We start from the raw sequence: 10,137 nt of genomic DNA on the forward strand, positions 1-10,137 counted from the left end.
CCCCCACCACCACCCCATGCTGTATAAGCCAGGCATGGGGGTGCAGGCCTGTGAAGCCAGCACTTGGGAAGCAGTGGTAGCAACATCAGGAGTTCAAAGCCACCCCTGGCATCACAGTAAGTTTGAGGCCAGCCTGGGTTACATGAAAGCCTGTCTCCAACAACAAAAGGCAATCATCACACACCCTAGCCTCCATCCTGGAGAAAAACACAGAACCTCCAGCTTGCTAGCTTATTAATACAGCCCCATGAAGGCAAGTTTTTACTATGGTCTGTATTTTATAATTCGAGTACTTGTCCATGCCTTTAAGTATTCTATAGAGAAAGAGAGAATCAAACCAGTAAGTCACGACAAACATTAACCCTAACAAACACTCCCTAACACTGAACAAGTCTCTTAAAAATTTCAGAATTATATTCAGTTATTCAGAGTGAGCACCATCTGAGTCTACAGGACAGAAATCTGGGAAAGGAAAAAAATATAAGAGAGATTAGCTTTGAATCTAGTAATATCAGCAATAAAAAGGTAGCTTCATCTAAACAAAGATAGTATCGAAGAAATGAAAAAAAAAAGTAGGTTATTTTATCTATCATCTTAAAGTGTAGAACATCATTTACTTATACAGCAGACCTATGTACCAGACACTGTTTACCTACACAGTGACTGCTACAGAAGTCAGGCACTGGCAGCCACAAGCCTTACTTCATCCTTGCCCATCCACTGCTCAAACACAGTGTGTTCAGTAAGTGAACACAACACATGTGCTATTCCCGCTTAACAACCATGAGCATACAGTATGCTGTCATCACAATTTAAATCTTAAACCAAGGGAATGGATCTAAGCCAACACGTACATGGCTTACTCTTTCGATTCCACCATATTATCTACATAAGAAACACATATTTAGTATTTCATTCTTCCTAAACTGTTTTCCAGCATTATGGCTTTCCAAAGGTAAAAACCCTCAGGATCTAGTTTCCCCAAATGCTACAGTAGAGCGTCCACGGCTGCAGCTGCAGCACCCACGCCTTCTTCACAGGACTCTGAGCCTTCTCAACTAGGAACTCTGGGCATCCCTGTTCTACTAACGAGAGAATGGAGCATGCAGGCGACACTGGCTAACCCAACTAGACTCAAGTGCACTTTGTGGCTCCAGGAGCTGGGGGCAACCATCTTTTCAGATGAGGGAAATGAAATATCACTTAAACCCAATCAGCAAACTGCCTTCATATTTTTAAGTCAATTTGAGTCAGGATTCATGTTACAGGCCAAAAGATCTAACAGACTCATCAAGTGCGCTTCTCATGCAGTGTCTTACTGTTCCTTCTCCCTTGTGTAACACCTACTGGGCACCTACTGGGTATCAGACATTGCATGAGGTTCTGCATCAGAAACCTTTATTCTCACTACTTCATATATGAGAAAAAAACTACTGAGTGATATTTTCAATATTAATTACACAGCTTTTTAGAGGCAAAATGAAAAGCAGGCTCACCTAGCTCCTCAATACTCCACTTTCCTACACAAAGCTGCTGCTACCTGGAACTTTGAAGATCTTTCCTCAGACCTCAGTCCTCTGCAAAGTCTCCTTATGAACCTTCATATATTCCAAAGCTTGGAAAGTCATGGAGGTTGGGGACGGAGGTTCCTTAAAATAAGCAATTATACTGGCAGCCCAGAGACAGTGGAGTAAAGGCACTTGCCACCAAGCCTGGTGACCTAGTTCAATCTCCAATATCCACATGGTGAGAGAGCTGATCCTACAATCACTCCTCTGACAGCCATCCAAGTGTTACTGTATGCACATGTGTACAGAAAATAAATGTCTACATACAATATAAACAAGTGTAACTTTAAAAAACGACACCAAAGAGCTAGGAAGTAGTGTGCATCTGGCCTTATGTTGAGGTCCTTGATCCATATGGAGCTGAGTTCTGTGCAGGGTTAATAACTATGGATCTGGACCAGGTGTGGTGGTGGTGCATGCCTGTAATTCCAACACTCTGGAGGTAGAGGTAGAGACAGGCAGAGCGCTCATAGTTCAAGGCCAGCCTGGTCTACAGAGGGAGTTCCAGGACAGCCAGGACTACAGAGGAACCCTGAGGGAAACAAACAAACAAGAATTACCCTGATAGATCCTATGCATCTAATGTTTCTAACACATTGAAAACATTTTCCTCCGATTACATACTTGTTGTAAGGGAAGCACTTTATGTACTTATAAACAGCGCTAAAGACATGTCAAATCTAGGGCAATAAATTATATCCATGTAAATATGCATGTATATCAACCCAAAGACTCAAATGCATCAAAGGACCTCACGTTTAGCAAAAACAGAGCATACTTCTTAAGCACACAGTAAATAAACTGGACTATCAGCTTACTCTCACAACCGACATTGTCTAGCATAAGTGACTATAATGTCCTAATTTTATTTCATTTATGAATGAAAACCATGAACCACACACACTATCTCTTACTTGTCCATGTGGCTGTGGCAAATTCTAACTATAGACCTGAAAGTAACTCCTGGGATTCTTTTACTACAGTACTCCCAAGTTCAGCATACCACCCTGACACTTTTCTTACTTAAGCATTTCCACTGTCTCCATTAGAATGTAAATGAAAACCACACCCTAAAGCTTCTTCCAAACCCTAATAGGTACCACCCAAAATAATGTAATACTCATGAAGAACCAAGGATGACTCCTTGCCCAGATTTAAAATGGGGAAAGACAGGCCAATAGTGAACTACTGGCCATGTCCAACATCTCAACTTTTTAGAAATTCTTTCCCACCTATGAGGTACATTGTTATTAACCGTGTAATAAAAATTTGGGGAGAGCCAGTGAAAAGCCTGTAAAATGGAACCCAGGTATGCAAATCAGACCCACATGCCCCCACACTGCGACACATGGTAATTTTTTTTAAAGATCCAAGGAATATTAACTACCAGTTCACTAATAACTTATATTGAATTTAAAATAACTAGTGTGTAATAGCATCTAACCAGTTCCTGAATCACCAGCAACCTTTCTAAGTAAAACTTCACAGGAATAAAAAACGCCTATCAAGCAGGGCGTGGTGGTGCGCACCTTTAGCACTAGGAAGGTAGAGGCAGGGGGATCTCTGTGAGTTCGAGGCCAGACCCGTTTATACAGCGAGTTCCAGCTTAAACAGAGGGGCCCAGATATAAGTCATCTTCTTCTCTCTCAATATTGTCTTCCCTGTTCCCCATTTCTCCATACAGCTGGGACACTAAGGTACTGAGCCAGAAATCTCATCGCGCTCCATCCTTATTTTGAACCACACAACTCCTGATAACCCATTTCCCGTAAAACTTTCCCCGACTCCGGACACTTAGGAGCCATGCAGCCATAACCCTTATGCTTTTCCTGCCAACCTCCCTCTAGGGGAGAACTTTTCTCCTGGGATTCACATCTCAGCCATCAAGACCGGGCTCGCCCCCCAGGCCCCAGCCCGCAGCTCCAGTTACCTAGGTGCTGTGGACCTGCGAAAGAGCCCCAGTTTCTGCGCCCCTGCTCTCTCCCCTCCCACCGGCTCGACGGGGCCGAGCAGATGCCGGGCTTAGAACCGCGGAGCTGAGGGTCGCACAAAAGGCCCCGTACGGCCCTCCAGGGACTGCTCCGGGCCTGCACCCCCACCCCCCGCAACCCACCCGAGGCCGGGCCACGCCCGCTGGGCGGCGGGAAGCCGGGATGCTCCACCGGGCGCGCCGCTCGCTGACCCCGACCCCACCCGCGCCCCCCCCACGCCGGCCACCCCTAAGGCTGGACCCTCGCCGGGCCATAGCGAAAGAGCATCCTGCGCTTTCCCCCCCCCCCCCGCCCCCACCTCCCCAGGCCCCCGAGGCCCAGGCCGGCCGCATCCTCAACGAGCCCCGCTGCCCCGGCCCGGTACCCCCGGTCCCCCGCCCGCACTCACAGGCTGCCTGAGCAGGAGGTGCACACGAACGAGCCGACCGTCATGTTCACGTAGGTGGGGCCTCGCTGGTCGCAGTCGAAGCACTTGCGGTTGTGCGGCAGCCCCGTCATGTCCCGCAGCATCTTCAGGTGCTTCTCCTCCTGCTTCCGCTTCGCGCTGGCCGCCATGGCGGCGGCTCCGACCGAGGAGGCCGGCAGGGCCGGGAGCCGGCGGCGCAGCCCGGGCCCCGCGCACCCTCCCACGGGCCGCCCTGGTCTCCGCCGCCTCCGCCCTCCGCCCGCGCGGGGTCCGGCCTCGGCTCCGCTCCTCTCGGCTGGATGAGACGCGGCCGCTGCGCAGCACGCGCCGACCGGTCACACCAACCGGCCGGGCGGGACAACCGCCACTACCGCCGCCGCCGCCGCCACCTTCCCGACTTCTCCTAAGGGGGAAAAGGCGAGGGGGGCGGGGGGAGCGGGGCGGGAGAGACAAGAGGAGGCCCGCCTCGGGCGGCCGGCGGCCAAGTGCGAGCCGGCGCCCTCAACTGGCCGGGAGGAGTCACTGCGGCCACGCTGCTGCAGGGGTCGGAGCTGGGCGGGGTAGGGAAGACACAATGGTGACAATAAATAGCAGACCTTATCCATCCACTGGGTGCCAGAACGTGCTACGCGCTTCACATAGCCTATCTTCCTCCCGGCAGAAATGTTCCCGGCAGCTTCCCTCTGCTCTAGGAGTAACTCCCTCCAAATTCCTCACCAGCAGAGTCTAGCCTAGCCGCCTTCTTCCACTACATTCCATTCACTCATTTACTCTAGACTTAGATTTCTCTTCAGCTCAGCTTACTTCTTTCTCATTCCTGTCCTTGCTGTTCTCTGGGTAGCAAACAAGGTTTATCAACTTCGCCGCTCCTGACATAGTTTGGAGGGAAGCATGCCTGGCCTCTCTGTCCACTAAATGGCATAACCGCGCGGCCCCTCACTTTTCCAAGGTACGACAACCAAAAATCCTCACGCATTGCCAGATCTCCAGGGAGGTAGAGAGGAATGGGACAGTTTCCTGCTTGGGGAGGGCCAGCCAGATCACCCCACCCCAGCAAGCTATTCCACTTTGGTCACATGAGGTTCACCCAGCCAGATGGCCCCAGATCACTCTCCGGGGTTGCAGCTCACCTCTCTGGGAACTGCCCTCTCCCCCTCTCAGATTACTATGTTGTATTTCATAGTTCCTTCACAGGCACCTACGGTTATTTGAAGTAGTTTCCTGCCTGCTCTAGACTCTCCCTTCAGGCTGCAGATGGCCTGCTCCTTGTATTTTCTTCACTGCTCCGCTCGTACACTTTCCTGAACTGAAGGCTCTGAGCTCCTTGTTTGTGGAATGGATGTGTGACATGTATCTGGCTATCTTCTTGGCTGCACTTTTGAGCTAAGCCTGCTTTGTATTTCCATGCCACCAGGTGGGAGTTTGATGCACTGGGGTAAATTTACTATGGTATTCACCTACAGAAGCCAGAGTTCCAACCCAGTCCAGCAGCAACGCCCACTTCTTGTTGCTGCAGTCACTGCCAGCCAGCCACTAGTGCGCTGATTCTCAACCTGAAGGTCAAACAATTGCTTTAGAGGAGCCACAATCATTTACATTACTGTCCATAACAATAACAAAATTACAACTACGAAGTAGCAATGGAGATAAATCTGTGGTTGGGGGGTCCACCACAACATGAGGAACTGTATTAAAGGGTCGCAGCATTAGGAAGGTTGAGAACCACTGCCCTAAGGTACGAGAAACCATCTGTGCCCTCATTTATCAAAAGAGTATGGGGAGACTCCTGGAGAATACTGTCCCTGCTCCCCACCACAAGCAGAGTGGTTTTCACAAGAGAAGAATTCAAGTCTCTTAGCTGGAAGTGCTGAGTCAGCCCAGGGAGCCAGCAGATTAACGTAACATTATTAGTAAGAGTAAATGACATTATTATTAAGGGGTGGGTGGGGGGGCAGATAGGTTGGCTAATGTGTTTCTGAACTTTTCATGAAAAATATTAAACTATGCCGAGGTCCCGAGGTCCCTACTCTCCTCAGTATCCCAAGTCCACCTGCAGCAATTATCAGCTCAGCTAGTGCCTCATCTTGCTTTATTGAAACCTTTACCCAGCCGGTCTGTCCTCTTTCCCAATTTAAAGTTAACTGTTGCTATCATATCATTTATCCTAAAACAAATCTAGTTCTATTACGGAAAAGAAAGTCAAGACCAAGAATTTAGCTCAGTGTCAGAGCACTCGTCTTGTATAAGCAGGCCCTGGTTTGAGCCCAGCCCTGGAAAAATAAGAGCTCCCCTCTCCCTCTCCATCACTCCTTCCCCTTCTCCTCCCCTTCCCTCCCTCTCTCCCTCCTTCCCTCCACTCCTCCATGCAACTACAACTAATACACATAGAAAATTAGGAATAAGACCTTGAAAACCATCAGATGTCCCACAACTGTTGTGTTAGCTGTACTATCAGTATTTTTTTTTTTTTTTGAGTTTAATATTTTCCTTGACTCTGCGTACTATTATAGGTAGGTAGCATCAGAATACAGTCCTAGCAGGGAGTCATGTAAGGAGATTTCTGAGTGCCTCTGAGAAAACTCCAAGAGACTGAGACCAAGAGCTTTGTGACCTCAGTTTCTTCAAAAGCACCGGATTGTCCTTGGACTGTGTTTTCATGCTTCTCCCAGGGGTAGCAGACAGGAGCGCATTGACTTCAGATTCCTCGTGTACAGCTGGCTGCTTGTTCATATGCCTCTATGGGAAGCCATGTTTTCCCCCCTCTCCCGCTTGTCTGCCACACGCCCTTGTGATTGGACACTTGACTCATGCGATTCTCTGAATAAAGTAGGCTGTCAGGTGAGACTTTCTTCTGCCCCTTTTATGAGCTCCATCCTCCCAGGCCCCACCACCTCTAGAGCAGTAAACAGCTGGTGTGCCCCATACAGTCTCTTTCTGTGCACATTCTCTTTCCCCTAAAGTCTCTGTCTGTGTCATTGAACATATCCCCATCCTCTCTGTTTTCTACAGATAGGAGGTTAGATCTAGCTTATTTGTATCTGGCTCAGTTTTGGCAAGAGCATTTTTCCCGTTGGGAAGCATGTAGCCGGGGTGTCTTTCTGTGATGTTGGCAGTCACTGACAATTAATGCCTACAGTCACAAATACAAAATGATGATATTCTGGCTCCGTTGTTCCCATTTCTTCTATTTTAAGCTGAGATATTCCCCGTGCAAATAGTCAAGAAACAAAGCCAGACATGGTGGCACATCCCTTTAATACTAGCACTCAGGAGGCAGAGGCAAGTGGCTCTCTGTGAGGTCAAGACCAGCCCACTCTACACGGCGAGTTCCAGGCCAGCCAAGACTACATGGTAACATCTTGCCTCAGTCAATCAATCAATTGATAAGAAAAACTTCCTCACATATACTAACATATACGTCACAAACACAAGACAAATACTGGATTCCTTGCCTTTACTCGCAGATTTCTAAGGCCATCCTTTATGGGTCTCACTTCATCTTCCCAGAGCGATCACAGTTTTTAAGCATCATTATAAATCAAGGGCGGAGATATATTTGAGCCATTGCACATCGTCATTGATGGCATCATCTCACCATTGGCCAGCGGGAGGCTCTGAGTAAGCTCTTGTATGTTTTAGCAAAACCTAAGGGTCCCGGGTTGGCCAAGAGACGAGGGTATGCAGAATGCAGGCCTATCAGAACAGAACAAAAGTGCTGACGACACGCTGACCAGAGGACACCACCATAGTCTCTTAAGGGTTACCGGCAAACATATCCCACACCTTCCCCCCTATACCCCGCCCCCCTTGCATCCCCCACCCCCACCCCATACACCCTCTGCCACAGCCCTAGGCTTCCATTTTTGCAGGGCTCACTTGCCATCTGTCTGCTTTCTGGCTGTTCCTCTCTCCTGTGGTCCATCATCTAGTAAATACCAGACTAGGAAGCAGTGGCAGTTTACACAACTAGTTAAATGAGTGGTTTTATTTGTCCGGTGTTTGTTGTTGAAGAGCAATGATTTCCAAACGATGGATGTAGAGCCAGCTGAAATTCGTGTGAAGTCCAAGGTGTTTTGTCTAAGAAAAAACCTGGCCCACTGACTGTTAGCTTTCTTACCATATGGCAAGAAATCAATTAAGAAATCAATTTCTACTTTTTAAACAGAGAGTAGCTTGTGAAGTAGGAGGGCTTTATTTATTTTCATTCCTTTGAGCCTCTCAAGAACAGGAGAGAGATTATTATCCCATTTTATAGACAAGGAAACTGACGCCCTGAAAAGGTTGTCTTCTCTGTGGCCGTGTAATCAGTGAGGTATACAGTTGGGACTCAAACCCTGATCTGTGGCTGCAAGGCAGCAGCTTCCATCTCTTCTGGCCTCTCCACACTGTGTTCAGTGGGTTTGCTGAGCAGAAATTACCTGAAAAGATCTCAGCTCCGCAGCCAGAATAATCTTTTTTTGGTTTTTCAAGACAGGGTTTTTCTGTGTAGCCTTGGCTATCCTGAACTCACTTTGTAGACCAGGCTAGCCTCGAACTCACAGCAATCTAACTACCTCTGCCTCCCTAGAGTGCTGGGATTAAAGGTGTGCACCACCACTGCCCAGAATAATCTTTTCAAAATGCAAATGTAACTCAGGCATTCCCCCACAAAAAAAACAAAAAAACAAAACAAAACAACAACAAAAAAAAACCTCCTCCCATCCCCTGTTAAGCCTTTCAGTGACTTCATGTTGCTTTTAAGATAAAAGCCCAGGGGGCTTCCTCTTTTCTGTAGCCCAGATTGGCCTGAAACACATCATGTAGTCTAGGATGACCTTGAATTTCTGGTCCTCCCACGTCCACCTGCCCAGGGTGGGATTACAAACTTGGGCCTCAGGCCTCGATTTTGTGCTGTCCTTCAGATTGCATCCTTCTGCGGGCAACAGAAGTGCTCTACCAAGAACTGAGCTACCCATCCACGAGGCTTCTTGTCTACCAAGTTATGTCTCCCTGGCCCAACCGCACATCCTTTGGGTACCACTGTAAGTCTCACTATTGCTCTCCATTCCTGCGTCTAGTTTTATATGTGCTCTCCCCTTCCGATGAGCCTCTTCACACATCACCTGGCCCTAGCTCAAGATCTTTCTTCAGAGATCCACCTAACCAAGTCCCATCTCATAATATATATTGATAGCCCAATTGCCTCTTCTTTATAGCACTCAGTGTCGTGGCTATTTATGTTACACTGTGGTTTTCATTTACATCTCTCATCCTGCTGTACACAGACACACACACACACACACACACACACACACACACACACACACAGGCAACCTTGCAGGCTTTATTCACGAAGATACTGGGTACCAGGTACCAGAACTACATTATTTCACCAGCACCTAAGATGCTCTTGGCACTTAGAAAGGGCTCAGTAAATATTAGTTGAGTGACTAGATAAAACTGCAGCGACAGACTGCCAGATAGTAAAGCTCCCCTCAGTCTGAGGCAGCAGGGTTCAGCATTCTGTTTGTTGTTGTTTTGCTGTTTTGGCTCCCAGAATGAGGACAAGTGCTGCCAAAACTGCAGTGGTTTTATTAAGGATCTTGCAATGTCTGAAATCAAAACCCCAATGGTTAAAAAAAAAAAAAAAAAAAAAAAAAAAGAATCTAAAACCTCCATGAATGCTGACTGCATCGCTCCAAGGCCCTTCCCTGTCTTATCAGTAGGGGTGAGTCAGAGAAAATGTGCTGAACAAACCCTGGGATTCGAGAGGCCCCACAGAGCCAGAAGCCAGCGGCCAACTCACCCTCCACGCTGCAGGCCAGGCCCTTGGAGAGCAGAGCCATGTAAGCATTAGCTAACCCCACGGCTTGCCTGGCGGAGGTTTCAGCCCCTGGAGAAGAAGGCTTCTCCTTCATGGAGGACCACACTTCAGCCTTCCGACAAAACCCATTTTCACAGAGTCACAGAGATCCACTGCCAGACAGGAACCTGTCCCCATGGTCCTCCTTGCTACCTGCAGTGTACTCAGTTCATATTTGTAGTAGCTTGGATTTAGGTAATCAATAGCACAGTTGCCTTATTTGGCTTTCTTGGACGTCAAAGGTCTAAGTTTTATGTCACCTATTTTTGCATTACTATGACCCTATATATTCTGGACAGAAACAACTCAAAGGGCGTAGGGCTTATTTTG

The 10,137-nt window shown here is 48.1% G+C and overlaps 1 protein-coding gene across 16 annotated transcripts in view; it reads right to left on the reverse strand.

Annotated features, from left to right (window-relative positions):
- The window catches only part of Agfg1 (ArfGAP with FG repeats 1), a 45,275-nt gene extending 41,091 nt beyond the window's left edge, over positions 1–4,184 (reverse strand). For 7 of the 16 annotated variants that reach the window (XM_051153968.1, XM_051153963.1, XM_051153966.1 and 4 more), the window contains exon 1: positions 3,948–4,182. In XM_051153968.1, coding sequence (XP_051009925.1) covers positions 3,948–4,114 — 167 coding nt within the window. In that variant the 5' untranslated portion in view covers positions 4,115–4,182. Of the gene's footprint in view, positions 1–3,947 lie in introns of all 16 variants that reach the window. The other 9 variants (XM_051153971.1, XM_051153961.1, XM_051153967.1 and 6 more) reach the window with 3 other exon arrangements.
- Positions 4,185–10,137: the final 5,953 nt, after the last annotated feature.

Source organism: Acomys russatus, chromosome 12, assembly GCF_903995435.1.
Source record: "Acomys russatus chromosome 12, mAcoRus1.1, whole genome shotgun sequence".
NCBI lineage: Eukaryota > Metazoa > Chordata > Mammalia > Rodentia > Muridae > Acomys > Acomys russatus.